Below are 27,154 nucleotides of genomic sequence, written 5' to 3'. Positions count from 1 at the left end.
TTTGAACAACTTGGTAGCCTGCATCCCAGCATGTTACAAGCCCATTATTAGTACCCTGGGCCTGTTGGTTCTTGTGAAAGACGTCGTTAACGATTTCAGTCTATTTGATCCTTTTACCTTGAATGAATGTCAAGGTCATTCATTTAGACTAAACCTAATAGCCCCTTCATTCCTCGCATGACACGGGCCCCATATCAGGTCTCTAGGCCTCTTAGTTATTGACAAGAAGTTGGTTTAAGGATTTTAGCCTATTTGACCTCTGTGACCTTGAATGAAGGTCAAGGTCATTCATTTACAAACTTAGTAGCCCTTTATCCCAGCATGCTACAGGCCCAATATCAGTACCCTTGGGCCTTATGGTGCTTGAGAAGAAGTCGTTTAAAGATTTTAGTCTTTTTGACCCCCCCGTGACCTTGAATGAAGGTCAAGGTCATTCATTTGAACAAACTTGGTAGCCCTGCATCCCAGCATGCTACAAGCCCAATATTTAGTACGCTGGGCCTTTTGGTTCTTGTGAAGACGTCGTTTAAAGATTTCAGTCTATTTAAAACGTTTATCCTATTTGACCCCTGTGACCTTGAATGAATGTCACATTCGGGTCAGATGACCTGAAAATAGAAAGGGTCGTTTCCCATGCATATTCAACACCCGGATGGTAAGGGTAGTTTCGTGTAAACGGTAAGTAATACAACTGTTTCAACGTTTTTTCCACATATATCGACTGTGGCTCCTCAAATGCTTCATTTACAGCTAATACTTAAATGTATAATGATCACGACATGGGGCACCAAAGTATTTTATCGTACATGTATAACCATGATAACTACATGTAAATCACTTGAATAAAGTTCGGTATCAGTTAGTTGCCTTTTCTCCAGCTGGAAACTTGTTCACAAATTCGTAGCTTATGAAATGTAGAAGTTCTGTAGTTTGGTGGTATGTTCTGTAGTGGTGTGTATATGTAGGACTCAAACACGTGTTGGTAGCTTCTGGTGTTTATTCGTGGAGTCCTTAGAAGCGACATCCTGTTTAACTTGTTGGAATCGTTAGTTTATATCTAGAGATAAATGGACTATTCAACCATCAAGTCAGTGTGATAATAAATAGTCAGGAGTACGCATATTCTCTTCTTAAGTATTCTGACCACTTCTTGTTCACGAATACCGCACTTAAGTAATTGTGTATCGGATATCTGTTGACATTGGTCATGATAGCTACAAGCGCATTATACAATATAATCTGGTCTTATAAACCGTATGGTTTACTTGCGGACCTGATGTCTAAGGCCTTTATTCTTGTAACTATATGTAGACTAAGGTGTTTGCACTTGAAATTATACTTTAAATAGTATAATTTTCTTAATATTTAACATTTCCTTTATATGGCACCATTACGTCCTCCTTGTTAGAAAATTAGAAACAATTTAGCCTAAGAAGTATAAATTGTTATAATATATTATGAAATCTAGAAGTGGTCAGATTACTTAAGAAGGATATGTACTCTGACATTTATTATAAAACTGATTGATGTTGAATGTCCATGTATCTCTATATAAACTAAGATTTCACAAGTTAACGGAGTCGCTCTTAAGGACTCCACGAATAAACACCAGAAGCTACCAACACGTGTTTGAGTCCTACATATACACACCACTACAGAACATACCACCAAACTACAGAACTGCTACATTTCATTGGTGCTGTGACCAGGATCAATGAAATGTATATAGAGATACATGGACATTCAACATCAATCAGTTTTATAATAAATGTCAGAGTACATATCCTTCTTAAGTAATCTGACCACTTCTTTTCACGAATACGCACTTAAGTAATAGTGTATCGGAATCTGTTGACTTGGTCATGATAGCTACAAGGCATATACATATAACCGTCTATAACCGTCTGGTTACTGCGACCTGATGTCTAAGGCTATATGTGTACCTATAGTAGACTAAGTGTATTCATTGAATTATACATAAAGTTAATTTTCTAAATATTTAACATTTCCATATAATGGCACATTCGTCTCCATGTTATAAATTATAACAATTTAGCTATAAATTGTTATAATATATTATGAAATTTTCTAAATATTTAACATTTCCATATAATGGCACATTTATATTCCTATACACAATAGATCCATCTACACATATAAAAATACGATATATGCATGATATACATGAACAAAAATGTACTTACGTCCAGAATATATAAACTGCAGTAATATCAATTTATTTATTAATTACCAGATATACACAGTTTTTCTTATTCCAAAGATACATACTGTGTATATCTGGGAATTAATAAATAAATTGATATTACTGCAGTTATATATTCTGGACGTAAGTACATTTTTGTTCATGTATATCATGTATATATCGTATTTTTTATATAAGAAATATACAATATACTCGGTGCGAAGTTAACTCTTCAACAAGAGGCCCAGAGGGCCTCTATCGCTCACTTTGTTTGTAATGCCAAGTAATGTTCTGAATACAGGTTCATTTTTTCTTTTCTGAAGGAGTTTGAATATTGACCTTTAATGCCTCTATTGGGCCCCGCCCCTCCTGCCCCCGGGGGGGTCAGAGCCAAAATTTATACAAGTTCTTTTCCCCTTCCCCCAAGGATGTTTGTGGCCAAATTTGGTTACAATCCATGCATAACTCTAGGACAAGTAGCGATTTATAGGATTTAACCCTAAATCCCCTATTGAGCCCCGCCCCTCCTGCCCCTGGGGGATCAGAGCTAAATTTTATACAAGTTCTGTTACCCTTCTCCCAATGATGTTTATGGCCAAATTTGGCTACAATCCATGCAGAACTCTAGGACAAGTAGCAATTTCTAGGACTTACCTCTATTTCCCCTATTGGGCCCCGCCCCTCCCGCCCCCAGGGGGTCAGAGCCAAAATGTATACAAACTCTGTTCCCCTCTCCCCAAGGATGTTTGTGGCCAAATTTGGTCACAATCCATACAGAACTCTAGGACAAGTAGCGATTTATAGGATTTACCTCTAAATCCCTTATTGGGCCCCGCCCCTCCCGCCCCCAGGGGGTCAGAGCCAAAATGTATACAAACTCTGTTCCCCTCTCCCCAAGGATGTTTGTGGCCAAATTTGGTCACAATCCATACAGAACTCTAGGACAAGTAGCGATTTATAGGATTTACCTCTAAATCCCTTATTGGGCCCCGCCCCTCCCGCCCCCAGGGGGTCAGAGCCAAAATGTATACAAACTCTGTTCCACTCTCCCCAATGATGTTTGTGGCCAAATTTGGTCACAATTCATACAGAACTCTAGGACACGTAGCGATTTATAGGATTTATCTCTATTTCCCCTATTGGGCCCCGCCTCTCCTGCCCCCAGGGGGTCAGAGCCAAAATTAATTTTAGTTCTGTTCCCCTTTTCCCAAGGATTTTTGTGACCAAATTTGGTTACAATCCATGCAAAACTCTAGGACAAGTAGCGATTTATAGGATTTACCTCTATTTCCCCTATTGGGCCCCGCCCCTCCTGCCCCCAGGGGTCAGAGCCAAAATTTATTCTATTTCTGTTCCCCTTTTCCCAAGGATGTTTGTGACCAAATTTGGTTACAATCCATGCAAAACTCTAGGACAAGTAGCGATTTATAGGATTTAACTCTAAATCCCCTATTGAGCCCCGCCCCTCCTGCCCCTGGGGGATCAGAGCTAAATTTTATACAAGTTCTGTTACCCTTCTCCCAATGATGTTTATGGCCAAATTTGGCTACAATCCATGCAGAACTCTAGGACAAGTAGCAATTTCTAGGACTTACCTCTATTTCCCCTATTGGGCCCCGCCCCTCCCGCCCCCAGGGGGTCAGAGCCAAAATGTATACAAACTCTGTTCCCCTCTCCCCAAGGATGTTTGTGGCCAAATTTGGTCATAATCCATACAGAACTCTAGGACAAGTAGCGATTTATAGGATTTACCTCTAAATCCCCTATTGGGCCCCGCCCCTCCCGCCCCCAGGGGGTCAGAGCCAAAATGTATACAAACTCTGTTCCCCTCTCCCCAAGGATGTTTGTGGCCAAATTTGGTCACAATCCATACAGAACTCTAGGACAAGTAGCGATTTATAGGATTTACCTCTAAATCCCTTATTGGGCCCCGCCCCTCCCGCCCCCAGGGGGTCAGAGCCAAAATGTATACAAACTCTGTTCCACTCTCCCCAATGATGTTTGTGGCCAAATTTGGTCACAATTCATACAGAACTCTAGGACACGTAGCGATTTATAGGATTTACCTCTATTTCCCCTATTGGGCCCCGCCCCTCCTGCCCCCAGGGGTCAGAGCCAAAATTTATTCTATTTCTGTTCCCCTTTTCCCAAGGATGTTTGTGACCAAATTTGGTTACAATCCATGCAAAACTCTAGGACAAGTAGTGATTTATAGGATTTACCTCTATTTCCCCTATTGGGCCCCGCCTCTCCTGCCCCCAAGGGGTGTCGTCCTATGGATGGCTGTGTTGGCCGAAATGAGGACAAGGAGTAGGGTAGAAGCTTGTTGACGGCTTTTATTCAAAGTGTAGACAAGAGTTCTCACTTTCTCTCTCTCATGTGTGGCCCTAGAGGAGGCGGTGACGTAGGTGTATGTGAGGCGGAAGTACCCAGTCTCAGTCTTATTGCCGTCTAATGTCCGTCTAGTTTCCGTCTAATTTCAGTCTGACTGGGGCCTATTGCGGCCCTCTATTTATAATGATTGGGTACGTGACTGGTACATGTGCCGTTGGGACAATGCTTGCCCCAAAGGTTACCCAGCTCATCATAAAACTGTCAAAATTTACTAATTTTGATTCAGAATACAGCCTTACCGGCGCCTGATGCAGGCTTAACAAAATAGAAATGTTTTGATTTTCTGACTGGACTTGGTTGAGGCTGGACAGAACCGCCTGTAATATGCACATTTTGCACAAACTATACTGCGCAGTTAAACAGGTGTGTGGACCACGTGATGTCCTGTCGTTCCTTCCAGAACATTCCACGTAGTCCCTACCATACCCATACCTATTAGGTTACAATTAACTAATAAGTTGGTCACCTAGTTTAACACGTGCATAGACCGTGCGATGTCCTGTCATGCTTTCCAGAACATCCCAAGTAGTCGCTACTAAGTAGGTGCTGTAACAATTTACTGAGATTTCGGTCACCTAGTTTGGCCATGCCTTAAAACAACAACATAACTCTGGCTGCAAGCATGAGTAAACAATCCCGCGTTCCTGACCTTTAAATATACTACACATCGGTGCTAGGTCTAAGCAACAGTATATACACCACAATAATGCACTATAAAATTAAACACAGCCTAATAAATATATACATGGTTGTTATTAAATAACTAATACTTGTACTCTTATAAATTACACTATAGTTTAACTCAGCCCCACGATCCACAATTATACACGGCTAACATGACAACTTCTGTCAAGGTTCAACAGGTACCCCACTTCCTGTTTACCTAGCGGGAATATTCAAATATCATATCTATTAATGATATTCATGGGGACTTAAGCAGGGCTACTAGCCTGTCTATCTCTATAGGGTTACAAGCATCTTTCACCAATAATATCATTGGGGCTTAAGCAAGGCTACCAGCCTGCCTACCTCTATAGGGTTACAGGGGTCAGAGCCAAAATTTATTCTAGTTCTGTTCCCCGTTTCCAAAGGATATTTGTGACCAAATTTGGTTACAATCCATGCAAAACTCTAGGACAAGTAGTGATTTATATGATTTACCTCTATTTCCCCTATTATGCCCCGCCCCTCCTGCCCCCAGGGGGTCAGAGCCAAAATTTATACAAGTTCTATTACCTTTCTCCCAGGGATGGTTGTGGCCAAATTTGGTTACAATCCATGCAGAACTCTAGGACAAGTAGCGATTTATAAGATCCCCTATTGGGCCCGCCCCCTCCTACCCCATGGGGGTCAGAGCCAAAATTTATACAAGTTTCTTGAGTTTATTAATCCGGCAAAGGTGACAATGTTTAATAACATGTTTACATGTATATAATGTACATAACATACCTGTAAAAGTCTATAAAAATGCCAATAATTTTATGGATGGACTGTTAATAACTTCAACATGCACAACCCAGATACACAATTCAAAAATCGAGAATTGAAGGTGGTCTAGAAGCTAATGAGCTGAAATAGACCAGAAATCAGACAAATAAATAAGTATATACATTTTTAAACAGCCTCAACACATTATTTTAACTGTGCCTGATGCATGTATAAGTACACAGAGGCCATCATACTCTAACATACTCAGATTAAGAAAATCACTTCAAACTATTTATACTTCCTTTATTCGACCAATTCTCGAGTATTCTAATATAGTATGGCCTAATTGCAACCAATCTGAGTGTAATATTTTGGAGTCAATTCAGCTTGGCCTAGGTCCATTTATTAAACGAAGACATCTACATCGAAATAAAACTTTTTTCAATATATTTAATATCAATTGCCCTTCTCATATTTATGAATTATTACAACCCTCTTTAAATATTAGTGATAATTACAATTACCGACATAACAGATTATTTAATGATCCTGCAGCTAGAACCCAGTTATTTAAAAACAGCTTTTTCCCGTCTATTATGACCGAGTGGAACGAACCGTCCTGTCCATTTCCTACAATGTCATCTTTTAGATCCATCAAAAGTTTTACAGTAAATACATATATCTTTGATAATAGAGCTCAATGTTCCGATATTTTCAAATATAATGGTGATCGTATGTCAAATATCTTATTATGTCAGTTGAGAAATTTTGCTAGTAACCTTAATACGGATCTCTTTAATTCTCATCTCAGTGACAGTCCGGCCTGCCTGTGTGGATTTCAAAACGAAGATCGTGTGAACACTATTTTCTATACTGTCCTTTATACGTCAATCATAGACGGCTCCTTTTTAACTTTATCTTGGAACTTGACAATGATATACCACTGACAACACAAACATTTTTGCAAGGCTCTGAAAGACACGATATAAACATTAACAAATCTATATTGGATAAAGATCAGTGCTTTGTCAGAGATACCAATAGATTTCGCTGATTTTGTTGAATAGATTTCGTTGAATTCGTTGAATATCTTGTAAAATCTTTTTTTCTATTTGTAATGATATGAAGTAGGAGTCATTTTATATATGATGTTTATCAATATCTAGCTTGATGTTTTAGGAAATCATCATCATAAAATAAATATAGCAATTCAGATTATTTATATATATATCAATATTAATTTGTATCTACTGTTAATATGTAAGGAGAGGGCGTGTATAGGCATGTTGCCTGTTGCCCAATTCTGATTGTATGTAACATCTGTTAATAAAATATTCTGAAATGAAAAAATGTATAAGTACACAGGGAATGTATGTGTATACATATTTAATATTGACTGTTGGTTGGATATTCGTGCCAAGTCCCTGTGTATACTTGTTTGTTTGTTTGTTTGATTAATTAACGTCCTATTAACAGCTATGGTCATGTAAGGACGGCCTCCCATGTACAGTGTACATGATAGCTACAATATAGGCTGATGGGATATACATCCATATAATATTATAAAATGCAATGAAAAAATAATATCGAGCTGTACTTATCTGTTCTTTGACCTTCCGTGCAAACTACCTACTTGTGTTTACCTTTATTTGTTTACAAGTTTTGCCGAATCATCCCGTGGAAGGCCTCTTCAGGAAACACCATACAAACACGTGTTCGATTTCTATGTACATTTTCAATAAAGCGTGCAGTCGAATAGAAGTGCTTACCAGAGATCGAGCAACTTTATTTTTAAATTGATCGCTAAGTCGTCGTAGTTATCAGAGTTTGACTCGTTCTTACTCCTGTTCCAACAAGCCCATTTGTGTTATTTTACTCGCAGGAATCTGTAAGATAATTTAATATAATCTGACAAAAAATACAGATCCTTTATTACCACTACGTTTGATGAGAAGATCTGATCGTCTATTGAACGGAGTGGTTATAAGGATCGGTATTTTAATCAGATTGAATTTAATACAGAAAATTCTGAATAACAAACCTAACTAATCTTTAATTAAATATTGAGGACAAAAAATGATCGTTATATGTTTTCCTTTTTTTCAGATGTATGTTGTTATGAATTTATCATATGTGACGTCACAAGTGCATTTCAATGGAAGGTTATATGAATGTCCATCTGGATCATATCAAGTGGGATTCACCTCCAACTGTACCTCCAAATGTCCGCCTGATTCGCCATACAAAGTATCCCACTGGTGTATGAATTTCTGTCCCGTGAATCATTCAGACTGTGATAATGTTTCACGTTTGCCGCCGAATCAGTTGATAAAGACACCAAACTTCCGATGTCAAAAAGACTTTTGTCCATATCAAAGGCCGTTTTGTTTCGAATATCGTTGTTTCAGACGGTGTCCTGATGGCACAATAAATGACGATTTTTCGTGCGTTTATCGTTGCCCCAATATATTGCCACTCGTTTATAATGATTCCTGTATGGCCGAATGTCCTCCAGACATGCCATATAATGAAAACGGTGTCTGTGTGTCGGAATGTTCATCGATCAACGTTCGTCACAATACAACATGTGTACGCGTCTGTCCAGACGAAATGTTTCTTTACAATAAAACGTGTCTGACAGTCTGTCCAAAAGAAACGCCCTACTCTATTGAGGTCTTTAATACCAAACTCTGTTTGAACTCGTGTCCAGATTTCACCTTTGTCGAAGGATATATTTGCAAAGTTGGATGTCCGAAAGGATTGGAGTTTCTTTGGAACAGAACTTGTGTGGAAAAATGCCCCGGCTCGAGTCCACAGGTATATGTAATCAAAAGACGATTTCCACAACGCATCCCAATCTGTATTCCTAATTGTCCTGATAACATGTTCTCTGATGGAAATACGTGTGTATATACCTGTGATGAACACACGTTTGTACTAAACTCAACCTGTATTGATGAATGTCCTAGCAGTCACATGTTGTTAGAAGGTACGGCACCATACTCGTGTATAGAACAATGTCGCCCACATCAAAATTTAAACGGTAATTACTGTGTTGACGAATGTCCACAAGACAAATTTTCGTCAAATATGACTTGCGTGTCTCAATGTCCTGAAGAAAGTCCACTTCTATACAATGGGAAATGTTTATCAACATGTCCAAATGGGTTATTTAATGATTCTAACAAATGCACGTCATACTGCACTAAATATGTGTTAAATCAAACGTGCGTTCCGGAATGTCCTCGTCACTACTTTATTAAGAATGATAGAGACTGCGTGAAATTCTGTAATTATTCTAACTACATAAATGTATGCAGATGTTCAGGAGACATGTTACGTTATAAAGACATATGTTTGGAAGAATGCCCACCACAATTCCGTTTTGTTTATAACAAGAATTGTGTAGACAAATGTCCTAATTCCTTAGTAGCATATAATTACAACTGTCAAGATTCGTGTCCCAAAAATGTTAAATATAGATACATGTACAATAATGATGGGACATGTATGAAAATTTGTCGGCCACCAGATAAGGATTTCTATTCCATGAGTGCGAAATTACATAATTCTGAGTATGAAACGATATTTGTTTCTAACTCATGTTTATATACCTGCGCTGAAGACAGTAGATGGAGGATTCCAGACCGTTACATGTACTGTGTAGAGCATTGTCCGAATTCAACCGTTATCTATGGACCTTTCTGTAGTTACGAATGCCCCTCGGATAGGTCAAAGACATTTATAAGAAGTTTTAACTTTTATTATAACATATCTTCGTGTGTTGAAGCGTGTCCAGAAGAAAGTTACAGATGGGGAAGTTATTGCTATGATCAGTGTCCAGATCATTTAGTGAATTATCCGCTGAACAATTCATGTTTACACAAGTGCCCAGAGAATTACTTCCGACTTCGCTATAACATACGCACAAACTGGTATTCTCATGTTTATTCGTGCAATGCAACATGTAACAAGAAAATTGTAAATAATACCGAATGCGTTGATAACTGTCCATCGCGTTATCCCCTCTTACTTGGTCAACATTGTGTTTCTGAATGCCCAGCATCACATTTACTAGATCAAGTGAGCGATCGCTGTTTGGATACGTGCATCCCAAATGTCAAATTAAACCGCACCTGTTACATAAAATGTCCTGATAGTAGTCCGTTTGTGCTGAATTATACCTGCGTGAAGGAATGTCCGAAAACCTTAAATTTGACAGCACCCTCTCCACAAGGTTTTACTTGTGAACTGGAATGTAAACATCCATTGGTCCGGGATGGTAACAGATGTATTGTGACATGCGGACAGAAGCTAGTTGTAAACAATGTATGTGAGAATACAACAAAATGTCCCAATAGTTTTAGATTTGTAGAGAATTCTACACGTGGACAGATGTGCAGAAAAAATTGTACGGAAAAAGAGTTTATTTTTGAAGAAGTGTGGTGCGTAAACAAGTGTCCAAATTTTGCTCTGGGGCAACGATGTCTAGACCACTGTCCACCATCTCATCCATACACATTTAATGAGAAATATGCTAAAGAAAAAGACTCCACGCGATGCTATTCAAACTGTCCCTCTCTTACATTCGGGACACTTTGTGTTGATAGCTGTCCAGAATCGCACCGTGCCGTAGAGTCGACGAGAACCTGCGAGAAGACATGTCCAGCGTCCGATCCCATTAAAACTGACTCAATGTGTCTACAACATTGTTCAATCACCGAGAGCTTCTCTAAATCAGAACAGAAGTGTATCAAAATGTCCCCTGGCCTTGTTGCTGCTATTGTGGTGACATGTGTGATTGCTGTACTCAGTATAATTGGTGTCTTCTTCATGTGTAAAACACCAACTATATCCCGTAACCCAGTAAGTACAGGCATTATAACGTATATCTCTGCTACATTTTATTAATTCAAATGTCCAAGTGGCATTTAACTATCAGTGCTCAACTTTCCTTCCATAGACATTTACTTTGAAATTATTTTTTGGATTTAGGAGGGTTCAGATCTAAATAAAGCTGTAATAATTATCTCTTTTCGTAAAGTTAATGAAGTCAGTGTTTATCAAATGTGATATATTTTGTAGTCAGATTAATTTCAGTTATCCGATGTATTATTGCAGAGTAACGGCCCAGACGCTGCGGCAATGACAGACGAATCAGAGGAGCTATTCAGACATACCGGCAACAAGGGGAGACAAAACAACTCCGTAAAGTATGAATGTGCAACATCAACAATACATTTTGAGGGAGATTTATCACAACATGAGCGCGGTAGTGACGCAGACCTGGAGCTCAATGATTGTTTAGTGTAAACAATATAATTCAATGCAAGAAGGAGACTGAATCAGTTGCAGGTCTGTATAGCAGAGACTAGTCACAATAAAGTTTTTTTTAATAATGTATAATGATAGGAACGATTCCATTGATATGAAAAAAATGTGAAATAATTACAAAAAATGCTCTAACAGCAAAATATAATGCGCCATCTTAGTAATACAATTAATGCCCAATGATTGCGTGATGTTGATTAATTGTTAATAATTATTATCTGTAAATATGTGTATCGGTATGACTGTACTACATTACTTTGTTATTTTGTCATCTGACTCAAAAGGGTAATCGTGCTTCGTCCGTCGTCAGTAAACTTTTCATAATTTAAATTTCTTCCTAAGTTCCACCTGTTATATTGAGCTGAAACTCGCCTGATACATGGTCCTGATATGGTCTCGACCAAGAGTTGTTGTTTTTGGGTCGATCCGAAATCCAAGATGACTGTCACAGCCGCCATCTCGCAATCACATTTCGAACTTTTTTTTTAAAAGACGGTCAAAATATTGAAAAAAAATCGAACAATAGTGTCAAATCTAATTAATTTCCTATACGACGACTGTTACCAAGATTGTCAGATGACAACTTTGATCTCTTTTTTTTATATTTTATTTTTGGCTGTACTTGACAAACTTGTTGTGCGATATATCATATTGTTCTGTGTTCTTCTTCATAACCGCTGGTCGGAATTTCACAAAATCTGGCTTGTAGCATCCTTATGGGGTACTGACAATCTGACTAAAATACAGATCCTTATAACCACTTCGTTCAATAGAAGTGTCCAAAGCAGAGAAAATAAGGATCTGTATTTTAATCAAATTAGGGGTACTGACTGAAAATCGTACAAATGGCCGGGCTGGCCCCCTAGGGCCTGAGGGGCGGGGCCAAAAGGGGTCAATTTGGCTATTTCCACATAAACGACTTCTTCCCTGAAACTAAGAACGGGATTACACTGATATTAACGTTCCTGCAGGTTGGGCGTAAGAATTGTACCGGATCCCCTTATTGACTGATATCGTAAAAGGCAACTAAATTAAAGATTTGTTTCTTCCTTACTTCGTTGACATCATCTCAATTTTGGCCTTTGATTGATCACTCGCCCTTGTGAGGAATGCTTTGGGTTTTTGCGAGGTGCATGTTTTGGGAGCCTACGGTATATTCATGTTGTGTCTTCTTGTATAATGGACCTTTTGCCCTTTTTATAGTGCTATATCACTGAAGCATGCCGCCGAAGACACCAAGCAAAACACCCCATCCGGTCACATTATACTGACAACGGGCGAACCAGTCGTCCCACACCCTGTTTGCTGACCGCTAAGCAGGTGCAGAAACTACCACTTTTATAGACGACGGTGTATCTCGGCCAGGGGACAGAACCCAGAGCCTTCCTCACAGGGGCGAACGCTCAACTGAAGACCAAAAGTGAGGCGGTACCAAGGGAGGCATTAGGAAACATCGTCAGTAGTAAGAAGAGAAAAGATAAGATCCTAAATTTAGTCGCCTTTTACGATCATGCAATAGGGGTAGCAGGTACAATTCTAACGCCCTACCTGCAGGGCCACAGCTAAATCGCACCGGTAGAACTTGAGAAGAAGTTCAAAACGTGAAAAGTTAACTCACTGTGGAAGGCGGACGACGACGGACGAAACATGACGACTAAAAATGCACAAATTATATAAAAGGATTGCCAAAAAACAAAACAAAGGAATTTATTTCAATATGGAAAGACTTCCAACAACGTTTTAACGTTTGGAACCATATATAAAGGAATAAATCTATCTTCTACAAAATATACATATGTATATAGACATGTATATAGATCTGCGCTAGTAAGATATGTATTAAAAACATAGATGAATCATTATAGAAATATATATCAATTATTTAAAAATCTTTACTTTAACAAATTATATGTGTTATATGATATGCTTTACTAATAATAAATGAAATATTGTATGAATGCTATATAGATGATAATATAGATGATATGATATTTACATAGACTCCAAGTGTTTTTTCACTAGATCAGTAATACTATATAAACATATGGTGATACCATCACATGCCAAAACACTACATTTACATGCTGATATGCCTTTTACAAGTGTTAAATTTCAATTTTGTCTATAATATGAGATTAATGTGATGAGTCATATTGTGTAAGGTTTGTAGTGAGTAGCCTCCCCTCCTTGAGTGGGGACATTTTGTTCGTAATTTTGGAGGCTGACCTCAAGGGCCCAACCTTGGCAGCCTTCAGATGTGCATTATATCTGGGGCATTAAATGTTGTTCTTTCTTAAAAAAAGTACATTAAGGAAATTTATGTAAACTTATCAATTGAAAGTTGTTTTCCTAAATATTTATACAATTTGTCCTCCTTTGTATACAAAACAATTTTGTATAGCATATCTTGCTCTATTAGTATTTCCCACATGAAAAAAGAGCATGGTGCTGGATTTTGAAAAAGGCACCTTGATCGAGATAAATAACCATCATTATTATATTAAAAATATTCTGATATCGACGACTTCCATTACAAGATAAACATCTTCAAAAATTGTCTTGATTGTTTAGTTCTAGTTCAATTTGATACAATTTATGCTTTAAACTCTCTTGAGTTGCTTATCACCTATTCAATCCTTGTGGGAATAACCAGGGTTAATTCTGGGTAAAAAATGGAATAATGAATTAAAATAATGAACTTAAATTTACATCACAACAGAAGCAGTAAAGTATGAATATACAGTTAACTGTTACAGTAGCATTCAAAATGTAATTTAATCTGACAGAGAACAAAGTAAATATCTTTTGCATTTGATTGATTTAAATTAAGAAAAAAATGGATATTCCTAATAGCATATAATATGCAGCTGACTCTTAGATATCTTCATGCAAAATAGTTTGCTTATCACTGATTGACCGTAAAAACAGCCCAAAGTGATACCCCTCCTTTCGAGGCGACCTGCCCCTTATCCACAAAAAGTTGAAGGTGTGGTGTATCTGATGATGCCATCATATCCGTCATTAACCACAATAACTGTTACAACACTTTTAATTGCATATGAGTAATTTGTAGTAAATCAATTATATATTCCTGAATATGTCTTGTGACGCATGTTGAAATTTATAAATTGTTAAGTTACCAATGGTCGTAAAAGTGAAATAATTAATGAATTCCAATTTTTTCTGGAAGATGTCCTGTAACTCATGTTGATTTTTGTGTAATTTATGGTCGTAAAAGTACATTTCATTGCATTGCAAATTAAAACACCTTAGTTATGTTAAAGTAACGAGAATTGCCATTGAATAATCTTGATTTGAAAGACTGTCTGTTCAGTATGTATGATGAGTAAACGTTTCCATATTAACACTAGTTTTCCCGTCCACCAAATGTATGTCTTGTGTCTTCTGTAAACTATGTGTTTTCTGACAATCCAGTACGTACGACCTCCTTCACACAGGTTTCGTCACTCCCTGCGACTTCCGCCCGACATGTTTCTTCACTTCCCGCAACTTTCATCCGACACGTTTCATCACTGCCTGCAATTTCCATCCGACACGTATCTTCCGTTTCCGCGACTTCAATCCGACATGTTTCTTCGCTTCCTACGACTTCCATCAGACAAGTCTCTTCACTACCTAGGACTTCCACCTGACACGTGTCTTCGCCTTCAGTCTGTTCCGTTTGTTTCTCCTATTAATCCAAATGTTAAAGAAGGATATTACTGTAAAAACCAATAATTTACTTCTACAGGAGCTAAATAATGTTACAAACTCCTTTATCGTAATTACGCCAAAATTATCTTGTTATTATAAGAGAACGTTTCTACAGGTAGGACTGATCAGTGCTGTTTAAAACTCTCGATCTCAAAAGATCAACATACTGAACCATTAGTATTTAAAGTTGTATTTAAGTAAAAAGGAACACAGTTCTACTACATCAATATAAGCAATAATAAGCACGTAAGGAGTTATATTGAGGAGATAACATGTCTTTTAATTTGTCAAAGTGTTTCCATATTTGTCCGTTTGGATTTTAATGAATGTTTTAAGATAAAGTCTATATCCAAGGGTAATTACAATACTCTAAGTATGTAATATCTTTTCTGTGTGTATTTATTACAGAATGAGAAATCAATTAACTCGTAAAGTAGTACGATCGATTCTTACTTCGGGTCAATTTATTGAACCTAATTGGACAGTTGTATGAGTGTATCAAATAAATATGCAATTGATTACAAGATATATATTTTTTTATTTTATTTAGTTTCATCTCAATCGTTTTCAAATGCAGTTAGAATTGGTTCCTAACATCTCCCTAGACACCACCACGCTCGCCTCTGTGAGGTAGGCTCTGAGTTTTATCTCCAGGCCGAAATACGCAATTATTTATAAATGTGGTAGTTTCTGTTTCTGCTTAGCGCTTAGCATACAGAGAGTGGGGCGACTGGTTCGCCCGTTGTCAATATGTGACCGGGTGGGGTGTGTTGCTTGGTGTCTTCGGCGGCATGCTTCAGAGATATAGCCCTATAAAAAGGGCAACAGTTCCACTATACAAGAATACACTACATAAATAGACAAGAGTCGCAACACACACCACACACTTCATACACGCTGACCCTGGCTTTTAATAGGACGTTAATTTATCAAACAACAAAGGTCGGTACCATGTGTGATATTGATTAAGTCTTATTTTTGAATGATACAAAACAGGGCTATTATTTCAATTTTCTATATTGTAACCTACTTCAAAGCGAAAATCGATCTTATTAAAGATAGAAGTATAAGATGTTATTTTAATATTGAACCGTGAATATATGCCTTGTTATCGCCATTTCTTTAACATATGGTACATATGGAATGTTATGATTATATAACTTATGATTCGGTAATGTATATGAGTATCATTGTGTTCGCTGTCATCTTACCAGTTGTTCATATTTGCTTCCGTATTTATCCTCTAAAACCTCACAAAAGCATTGTTGTGACGACACAGTCGGGTGTCTCGGGGTTTTTGTTATCGGGAAATCCTCACTGTTAAAGTATCTTTGCATAATCATTTCTTTAAACAGCTGATCACACCTCTCCTTAAAAATAAAAAAGCCGGTAACAGAGATTATTGTTATTGTTTGAAAAAGTTCCTAATTTGAAGAACTGTGAGCATCAAATTAGTTAAATGATAACAAAAACCATGGGTCAGTATTTTCTAATGGCTTAAAATATATCACCACGACATAGAATATGGTTCATGGTTATATAAATTTATTTTGAACTTAATAACATGAAAACTGGAGACATGTTATACTTACATTGATATATTCAGTAGAATTGTCAAACCACTCGACATGTTCTTTCAAGTGTGTCTGTGATAACAAATGAAATATGTAAAATTATACTTATAACTAAACCATACAACATTATACATTATGACCTCAAGCGTCATTGCATAGTTATTGTAAAGTTACAAATTAAAAAAAGATAAACTTTGATATCTTTTTCTCTATTAAAATACAAAAGACGTAATACCCATAATTCCTTCGGTTGATATTAACGTATAATCCATTTGAAATCATTGTAAAAATACAACATCATCTGGTATATAAAAGAAGTATTTTCTACTCCTGATTAGAGCTCAGTATTAAGGTAGTTGTCAGTATAATGTGACCGAATGGGTTGGGTTGCTTGGTATCTACGGCGTTATGTTTACATTGTAATTGAGACTGCACTATAAAATGTATAGGAATTTTCACTATTGCAAAGAAAATAAATTCGAACGTGCCTCCATGCCTCGCCTTTGGTTGATTGCTTGCCCCTGTGAAGAAGGCTCTGGGTTCTGTCCCCTAGCCGAGACACACCAAAGTCTATAAAATGGTAGTTTCTGATACTGCTTAGCGCTCAGAATACAGGGAATAGGGCGACTGGTTCGCCCGTTGTCAGTATAATGTAAACGGGTTGCTTGGTGTCTTCGGCGGCATACTCGAGTTATAAAGCACAATAAAAAGACCAACAGTTTCACCATACAAGATGTGACAGAACAGGAACATACCGCAAAACACGCACCGCGTACTACATACACGCACCGCGTACTACATACACGCATACACGCACCGCGTACTACATACACGCACCGCGTACTACATACACGCACCGCGTACTACATACACGCTACACACTGTATACATGGGAGGTCGTCCTTGGCTGTTAATTGATAGGACGCTAATTAATCAATCAAACAAAAAATATATACACATTTCATACAGAGGAGACCATCCTTACATGGCCTTGGCTATTAATAGAACGTGAATACAACAAACCGACAAAGGATACTTTTATTAGAATACAAATAAAACACACGGGCTACTTACCCAACAGGGGCTGATGTCATAGTATACAAACACAATCTGTTATTAATGTTAGGGAAACCTAATTATAATAACAAGAGGTCCATGGGTCTTAACGGTCACCTGCGTTCATATACAGAATGAAACAAAGATATATAACCACTATGTATTTGCCCATCAGGCCCTTGAACTCCGTCAGTGATTTTATAAATTAGATTTTTTAATCTATGAAGAGTATTTGGTTCCATCAAATCTGTGAATTCAGAAGAAAGATTTTTGAAATGTTATCCATTTTGACCCCTTTTGGAGCCGGTCCTCTGGTCCCTGGACCAATATGGATATGACGTTAAAATGCTATATCAGGCTAATATTTCTAACTCAGATTGGCTAATTTCCTATGAAAACTAAGCAAATAATGTTTTTCAACTATAGTAAACCTGACCCCTCCCCAGGGGGAAACACTAGACCCCAGGGTCATATAATTCACAATTTTTGTAAAAGACCTTAAGACCGTTCCATCTATGAAGAACATTTTATTCTACCACTTCCGGAATTTCAAAAGAAGATTTTTGAACTTTTGGCCTATTTGAACCATTTTGACCCCTCCCCTAAGGCCCCTGGGGATCAGTCATGAAAAATTTGTTAATAGGATTCAATGGCCATCTCATAGGGATATTTCTGACAACATTTTACTAATTTCCTATTATAAATGACCAAATAATGCTCGAAAATGTGTTTTCCCAATATAAACTATAGTAAACTTAACCCCTTCTCCAGGGGGAAACCTGAGACCCAAGGGTCATATAATTCACAATTTTCGTAGAGGGCCTTGAGACCGTTCTATCTATGAAGAGTATTTGATTCTACCACATCTGTGAGTGGAGAAGAATTTTGAAATTTTAGCCAATTTTCCCCCCTTTGGCCCCTCCCACAGCCCCCTGGGAGGAGTGGGGGTCATATAATTCACAATTTTGACTGGCCTTATGCCTTAGAAGGTTTGTGCAAAATTTGAGTGAAATTGCTTCAGCGGTTTTGGAGAAGAAATCGAAAATGTAAATTGTTTACGAACATACGACGCTCGACGGACGACGGACGACACACGACGACGGACAAATGGCGATTAGAATAGGTCACTTGAGACTTGGTCTCAGGTGACCTCATAAAAACAACAACATACTAATTAATGGTGTCATGATTTCTTATACAAAATTTCACAATGATGTGCTATCATGTTTTAGTCCTATGCCCAAGCCAGACATGATGTCATTGATGACTACTAAGACATTTTGGTAACTGTTGTGACTGATTTTGATCGATGTGATCATTTACTCTATATAGTGTATTTTATTCCACTATATCTGTGAATTGAAGGGAAGAAGTTTAGCCATTCGTACCCCTTTAATATCCGCCATTCAGTTTAAGTATCGCGATGAAGTGGGGATTTGGACGCGAACAATTATTGTATGGCAAGCACATTTACTTGCTTAGGTCCTTATATGGCATGTGTATTTTCTTGTTAAACATTGTCTTGCAAGTTTTTTTTTTATATTTAGTTCTTTTTTAATGTGGATAAGGATTTTCAAGTTTCATAAATGATATTTGTATCACATGGGTGTTGAACTCAGAAGAGTGAATATCTATCTCGATACCAAAAGGTGCCGAGAGTGGTATTACAGAAGTATTTCGCATGTTGACATATGTAACAACTTCTGATAAAACTAGGATAAAACCGTCCATAAAACTGGCATACACTTTCAAACAAAGAAAACACTAAGGTTTATCTGCAAATGGTATGTTATATTGATAGCTATTTCAAACATCACTAGCTATGCTGATATAAATTGTTATGTTGATATATCTTATATGTATTTAAATTAATATTTGTTGAAGGATACATGGAGGGCTTCAGTAAGAGGAAAATCCGTCGTCCAAAACTTCGGTAAAACAATGAACTTGCTCTTTTTCAGCTTCATTTTGTTTAGAGCAACAGCTTTAAGACCTGTGAGTATCTGACAAAGGATTAAAATTCACGATAGAAGCACGTGCATAATTTCATTCTTTGTAATGTTGAAATATATTGGCATGTGATACGATACATTTGTTGTATACACGGTTTTTTTTAGTAAATAACAAAATTTATCTTAAAAAGCTTATATCATTTGTTTTGCCAACATTCGTTAAAGTTATCATTTAAACAAAAAATGTCCCCAAGTATGTTTATGACATTGCCATCATATACATTGTGTATGCATAATGTGACCCCTTTCCCCAAAGGACATCATTTACAATCCATCACATATTTTATGACAACAAGAGGCCCATGGGCCTTAACGGTCAATTACCTTTGCAATAATCATATAGGAAATTAATTAGATATAGTGTCATGGTTGCCATCTTCGATTGGGGATCAACCAGAGATGTAACAACACTTTGTTGGGACCATGTCAGGCTCCTTTCATGCAAGTTTCATCCAAATCGCACCGGTAGAACTTGAGAAGAAGTACAAAATGTGTTTTCAAAATGGCCGCTGTGGCGGCCATCTTGGATTTCGGATCGACCCGAAAAATAAGAACACTTTGTCGGGACCATGTCAGGATCATTTCATGCAAGTTTCAGCCAAATCGCACCGGTAGAACTTGAGAAGAAGTTCAAAATGTGTTTTCAAGATGGCGGCTGTGGCGGCCATCTTGGATTTCAGATCGACCCGAAAAATAAGAACACTTTGTCGGGACCATGTCAGGATCATTTCATGTAAGTTTCAGCTCAATCCCACCGGTCAAACTTGAGAAGAAGATTAAAATGTGAAAATTTTACGGACGGCGCACGGCGGACGGCGCACGGCGCACGACGACGGACGAAGCATAATGACTATAGGTCATCCTGACCCTTCGGGTCAGATGACCTAAAAAGCGATTTAAAGAATTCCTGAATTCCTATTATTGATAACAGCCCCTCCGGCCCTAAGGGGGTCATAACCATTTATGTCAGATCTGATCTTCTTTCTCGAAGGATTTCTTTTTAAAGAAATTCGATTAAATACATAAAATATCTTACGACGAATAGTGATTTAAAAGCACTGTTGACAGCTCTTGTTTGTTATCTTAATTTCTCTCTATCTTTTATTAGGATACAGTTACAGCCGAAGTTAATCATAATTTGTGAAATTATACTTATTAAGTTAATGGACATATACATACGCCCATTTACACGTGTTCACGTACAGATAGACATACAGTTAAGTAATATATGTGGTATTAAACCTACAGATTATAAACTTTCGAGAGTATTAGAGATTAACGTACCTTTGACTTCACTTGCTTCTTCCAGATTATTACCAACCCTGAGCTTACACCAAGACCTGCTGGTATTGCAAGGAATGAACCAATAATCCAGAACAAATATTGTGTGCCTTTAGCATGAAGTGATTCATTTCCCCAATACATGAAGAACATAACTGAGAATATAAATGTCAGGCACGCCATGGAAACTCCAGTGTACACACACGTTGTTTTTCTTGTGAGAAATGTAGAGATCAAAACATATCGACTTAACAAATGTCTCTGGTTGATTTCTGTTTTAATTGAGTTGTAATGTGTCGCAGAATCCTGTATTCAAAGAATGGTGACAATATATCAAATACAATAATATGGCCATATTAGAAATTATTATATTACCAGTTGTAGTTTGTGCTCTTTGTTACGACCGGATTATTTACGGTAATATTTTAATATATGGGTAAGGCCAATAGTTTCTGTACCTTTCATTTCCTGTTTGAGTATGCAGTTCAGCAAGGACCTCAGTCCGTTTGATCTCATAATGCAATATGACAACATCCCATAAGGGATCATGTTAGCATGATTTTTACACCAAATGTAGTTCAGATCGAGTTTTCTACACCTTGCTACATCAATTGAAAAAGACATTTCGTCCAATTACACATATACAATTACATTTGTTTTGCTTTTGGGCGAGACGACTACGTACAAGAAAATCGTTCTGACGGCGTTTTTCCCTGAAATTCACCTTCAAGATTCTGAAGGCAGCAATCTGATTTCTAACGGTCACCAGAATGTGACACCTTATGGATGTTGTCAGATCCTCTTATCAGCCATACTGATATTGAGGAGCTGTATTGAGAATCATATATTGATTTAATCTGAAATAAAAGGTCTACTGCAACATTTAAATTTTAAAGATGGGTTCCCGAATATAAATGTGATTTTTTTAACCACGAAACCAGAACATTTATTACCAATATGTACATTTCTTGTGGGCATATTAGAGGAAAAGACGATAAAAATAGAATCAAATATTGCATAATTTCTCCAGTCATTAGTTTTCTCAAGCGCATCTCAACGCGAATAAACTTGATTATCACCTTGAACGTTCCTTTTTTGATATAAATGAAGTGGAAAGTTATTAAAATGACAATAAAAACCAACCAACATAAAGACTGGGCAAATTTAATAAACGTTAACATAAAATTATTACAAGGAAATGCCATCGACAGAAAAAAATAAATTGTGGGTGTTGTTACTCTCATGAAAATAAATCATAAATTTTATTACTGGACAATAGACCTATCTTTTTACACATACTATGTTAATTTCACGTTGATAATCCTGAAAGGATATAAATATAATATGATCCAGTTGATGTCACGCTTTGTCTAGAGGGTGCGTAATGTGATAAATTACATCAGAAATTTTTTTAAAGGACAATTCAGAAAAGATGGCGTGACGTCACAGAAAATTTACATGCGGGTCCTCAAAGGTACAAACACAGTATGGCGACTAATAAAAACAATGATAGATACGAATATTTATGCTACACAATCGATACTTTGACAGAAGTATACACTTTCATACTTGCAAAATCTGATTTCAAAATGGTTTCTTATATTTTCAGAGGTTTCAGACATTTATATTTTTATATTTATAATTGTTTATTGCGAAACATATTTGTGTAGATTTAGTGTTGAAGCCAGACCACGGCCGCTCGTGAATGACTTCGCTGGTACATTTGTAGATCACCTCAGGCCACAGCCCATAGTTGGGGAAATTAATAATATTATTAATTATTTACCAACACTTATCTCAATAAGTACTTATAAAAGATATATATTTCGTTCTTTACCAATATACCTTGGTTTAAAGGAATGCTATAAACCACTTTATTATTTGTCTTGGTTTTTCCGCCAATTTCATTGGACGTAGGTACATTTGTACCCCACGTGACCCCCTATAAAATAATGATCGACTGATAAAAATTGATTGAAAATAGTTGATTGACCGATCTGTCTATAAATAGATAGGGATTTCCCGATTCGGTGCATCAAAGCGTCGAAATTATTTCAGTGTTTGGATGTGACATGCATTATAACGTTGATAAATTAAGCGTTTCTAAGATGCCGATTTTGTTGGTAACACATTTTCGTCGAACACAGCGAACGATAGACGGACGGGTTCTGTCTCTCTGTCGGTAGTCTTGATTAGAAATTAACATTTTAAACAACGTCGGAGCTACAAATACAAAGATGTAATTATGATAAACGCGAGGGAGGTGCTTTTATTTAGACAGTAATATAAGCTATACACGTCGTTTATCGGACATTGAGAATTATTATGAATTTAAGGCAAAGCCTCAGAAGAGCGCAGCTCCATGTCATGTAAATACAGGATTATATAACATCATAACTTTATATTGTTTACATTTTTCTACGAGATTAACAATAAAATATATTTCACTGACATGCACAGGATATCAATAGTTGGAAAGAATTCGATATAATCCAAATGCAATAGTTCAATTTACTTTTCATCAGATGCGGAGAAAACTTGGAAATATGCCACACATTTTATGACAATTCGCGGGAAACAGTGCCGTCATCTTTGGCGTCAAGTTTTGTGACGTCACTGCTGACGGTGCCGTGCGCTTGAGAACATACAGAGTACCATATTATTATATTTGACCAATACATTTGTTCCGTTGTTCTTGTATATATGTAAGTTAAAGTAATTTTAAAGTGTATCCCGATGACACGTTTCGTCTAGTACAGAAAATTTCAAATCTCGCAGTGCTGATAACGAGAATTAAAACATGGGTGCCTACATGGAGGCGCGAGACTTTTCCCGCGGGACACGATTTCAAAGTCCAAGGGGTACTGGAATGTATTAGAATATATATGCTCACACACGTGTTATGGTTAGTAGAGCTTCGCTCTACGCGGCCTTTGGCCGCGCAGAGAGCTGCGCTCTTATGAAAACTAGAGTATGATGATGCATTCGCCATCTTCTACTGTACATGTATCTGGAAATCAGGACTAATAGTAAAACTGTCTCTTAATCCTCGGATCATTTGTATGATAATTTTGATACTTACTGTTCAATTTCTGTTAATATATCATAAAATACAAATGAAGATGTATACATTAGATTGTTGTACATGTCTTCTTATTTATTGTTTGTAAAAAAAATTGTAGCATTTTGAATTGGTCGATGCATGTTTTTATTGATCAAAGAAAAATTATAAATAATTAAATGGTGAAATCGTTCAGTTTTCGTGCTGTAGAAGTTTATTTTTTTTAAATTTTCAGTCGCTTTTATTCCATTGGCTGCTATGTGAAGTGAAGTTACTTTTAAATCATTTGAATACATGTCAGATAGACTACATTTAAATTTATGAATACATATAGTAGTACTGTCAATGCCGACCAAGACATATTGCGCACGGCTTCGAGAATACTAAAATACTCCAAGTTCTGCTTAAAAAATGAAAAAAAGGTAACCATAAACTGACTCATTTGTATTTCATAAACTAAATTCCAAAATTTCTGACGAAAAAGTTAACCAGAGTACGTAATTTTAAGACTCTGGAAAAGGACGAAATTCGGGATCTCGGCAGTACTCTACGTAATGGCTCCCGTGCGCTTGGGGTAATATACGAAAGCAAGTTTTTATTTAGTCATTATTAAACAGTGTAAGGTGTTTTACAAAGTAAGAATTAGAAACAGTAATCGCTTATTAAAATGTCAGTATGATATTTCGGGAAACTTCGGGATTTAATTTGTAGTCTCAAGCTGATATTTGTAGTATATTCTGTCAATGTTTATACGTAATGGCGACCTTGTTTTTTCTCGCGGCGGTCGAAAATGGAGTATAAACATATTAAAATATATGAATACCATATTTTTACATCTATATATTATTGTAACATATTTCTATTCACACTTCTAGAAATTAAATGCATAATAACAACAAAAATATCTGTATTATTATTTTATATTTTATTATACATGTGTCTTGTACCCCTTCTGTAAACCCACGTGGAAATTTGTACCTATCGGACAGTAGTTTTGGAACTTCATGATGATATTGCAAACCTTTCTCCTTCTCCTACTACATATTTAACAACGACCAGACTTTCGTTGAAAATCAGTCTGATTGAAATACATATCCTTATAACCACTCCGTTAGATAGAGCCTCTTTTCCAACGTAGTGATAATAAGGATCTGTATTTTAATCAGATTGGTTAAAAATCGGCCACTGCTATTTTCCTTGCTTACCGCGTAAACAGCACGACGTGCATGCGCAGCTCCGAATGCTAGGCCGATCGGGAACCGTCGGCACATTCCGTACACGTTGTCTAGTTTCTCGTTACCAGGTAAAAGACGAACGATTGTGGTGTTGGTCTGCGTTGTTTATTTTAGACGACATTACTGGAAGTTCTAAAGAGCTAAAACCTATCCACTCAAAATGATTACACATGACATGAAATATTACGACCAGGCCTAAAAAACGATAAATATAGCAATACTAGGTGGCACTTAGCATGTATGATTTACTATAGGAATAAGGCAAGATTAACCGATAATACTACACACGTGATGTTGTATTTATTTTGTAGGTTACAATTAGATCAGAGACAATTACGTTAATTTCAATTACTTTTACTTCGATTTACATGGTAGATTTTGTATAAAAACAAATTGGAGAAAACCAGATATTTCTTTTCCGATAAGTGACTTTGAGCGCAACTTATGCGGGAACCCATCTTTCAAGAGATAATTGTAATTTTAAGAAAACACTATTGCAGAAATTACATAACAGATCATTTTAATTAATATTGGAAATACCTCTATATGTGCGCCCCTCAGTTTCACCATGTCGTCCTGAGATAGATCAGGAAACACATACTCCATTCCCCCGCATAGATCAGACGACATCGCAACTGGATATTTTCGAAGAATAACTTTGCCATTTCTGTTGCCCCAAACTAGATCAATTGATTCTGAAATTAAAAATAACCCCAACATTTCTGGCTTTTAATAGGATATTTGTCTAAAACTATATTACTCTATCAATTAAATAACAAATAAACTGCACATTGAAAATCGATATAAAGTTCCAATTGTAAAACTTCAATATGGCTACAAAAATGGTAGTTTCTGCTCCTGCTTAGCGCTTAAAATACAGGAAGTAGGACGACTGGTTTGCCGGTCGTCAGTATAATGTGACCGGGTGGGGTGTGTTGCTTGGCGTCTTCGGCGGCATGTTCCAGTGATATAGCCCTATAAAACGGCAACAGTTCCACTATACAAGAGGACAAAACACGAATAAACTCCAGTTTCCTCAAAACACGCACCACGCACTTCATACACGGTACATATCGCATACATGTGAGGCCGTCCGTACATGACAAGAAGACACAACACTAATGTAAACCGCAGTCTCCAAAAATACGCGTATCGCACTACACACGTTATACACCTCATACATGGGAGACTGTCCTTACATGACTCTGACTGTTAAAAAAATGAAAATAATAATAATAATAATAATAATAATAATAATAAACCAAACCAAATATGGCTACCTCGCGACCATATGATCCTTCAATGGGTCCCAAACCGCTATAAGCACAACATGGGGCCAATAAGTGGTGGCCCTGCAAAGCTGATCTAGGATAAATCCAATCATATATTCCAAGAAACCGTTTTAAATCTCAAACTAGAAATTGTCATCGGACTATTTGACGGGCTTCCCACCATGGTCATTCATATAAACAAAGTTAGTCCTTTATCTCAACATGCTACAGGTCTAATTTCGGGTCTTTAGGTCTTTCAAACCTTGACAAGATGTAGTTTAAATATTTCAAGATTTTAGGCTCTTGTGACCTTGCATATAAAACAAGGTCAATCATATTAACAAAGTTATATAACAAGCCATTTATGTCAGCATGCTACATGCCTGATATTAGGTATCTAGGCATTTTTGAACTTGAAGGAAGGTCAATGTCATTGATATAAACATTTATGTCAGCATGCTACGAATTTAATATTAGGTCACTAGGTCATCTAGAACTTCACAAGAAGTCATTTGAAGATTTTAGTATTTTTGGCCCTTTTGACCTTGCATATGGGTTAAGGTCAATCATTTTAACACACTGAATAACCATTTA

The 27,154-nt window shown here is 37.0% G+C and overlaps 2 protein-coding genes across 2 annotated transcripts in view; one reads left to right on the top strand and one right to left on the bottom strand.

Annotated features, from left to right (window-relative positions):
- Window positions 1–9,679: 9,679 nt before the first annotated feature.
- LOC138310157 (proprotein convertase subtilisin/kexin type 5-like) lies at window positions 9,680–11,338 on the top strand. The gene is made up of 2 exons (XM_069251282.1): window positions 9,680–10,891; window positions 11,147–11,338. The coding sequence occupies exons 1-2, from the start codon at window positions 9,680–9,682 to the stop codon at window positions 11,336–11,338; spliced, it is 1,404 nt and encodes a 467-aa protein (XP_069107383.1).
- A 1,725-nt stretch (window positions 11,339–13,063) lies between these two features.
- The window catches only part of LOC138310705 (uncharacterized), a 35,233-nt gene continuing 21,142 nt past the window's right edge, over window positions 13,064–27,154 (bottom strand). The window contains exons 3-9 of the mRNA XM_069252039.1: window positions 25,830–25,984; window positions 20,997–21,299; window positions 19,590–19,703; window positions 17,719–17,754; window positions 16,663–16,716; window positions 16,282–16,440; window positions 13,064–15,047 (exon numbers count right to left, since the gene is read on the bottom strand). Of these exons, the coding sequence (XP_069108140.1) occupies window positions 14,769–15,047; window positions 16,282–16,440; window positions 16,663–16,716; window positions 17,719–17,754; window positions 19,590–19,703; window positions 20,997–21,299; window positions 25,830–25,919 (1,035 nt within the window). The 5' untranslated portion in view covers window positions 25,920–25,984 and the 3' untranslated portion in view covers window positions 13,064–14,768. The remainder of the gene's footprint in view (window positions 15,048–16,281; window positions 16,441–16,662; window positions 16,717–17,718; window positions 17,755–19,589; window positions 19,704–20,996; window positions 21,300–25,829; window positions 25,985–27,154) is intronic.

This window comes from Argopecten irradians, chromosome 16, assembly GCF_041381155.1.
Source record: "Argopecten irradians isolate NY chromosome 16, Ai_NY, whole genome shotgun sequence".
NCBI lineage: Eukaryota > Metazoa > Mollusca > Bivalvia > Pectinida > Pectinidae > Argopecten > Argopecten irradians.
The sequence above is the reverse complement of the archived record's forward strand: the minus strand, read 5'-3'. Positions and strand labels throughout refer to the sequence as shown.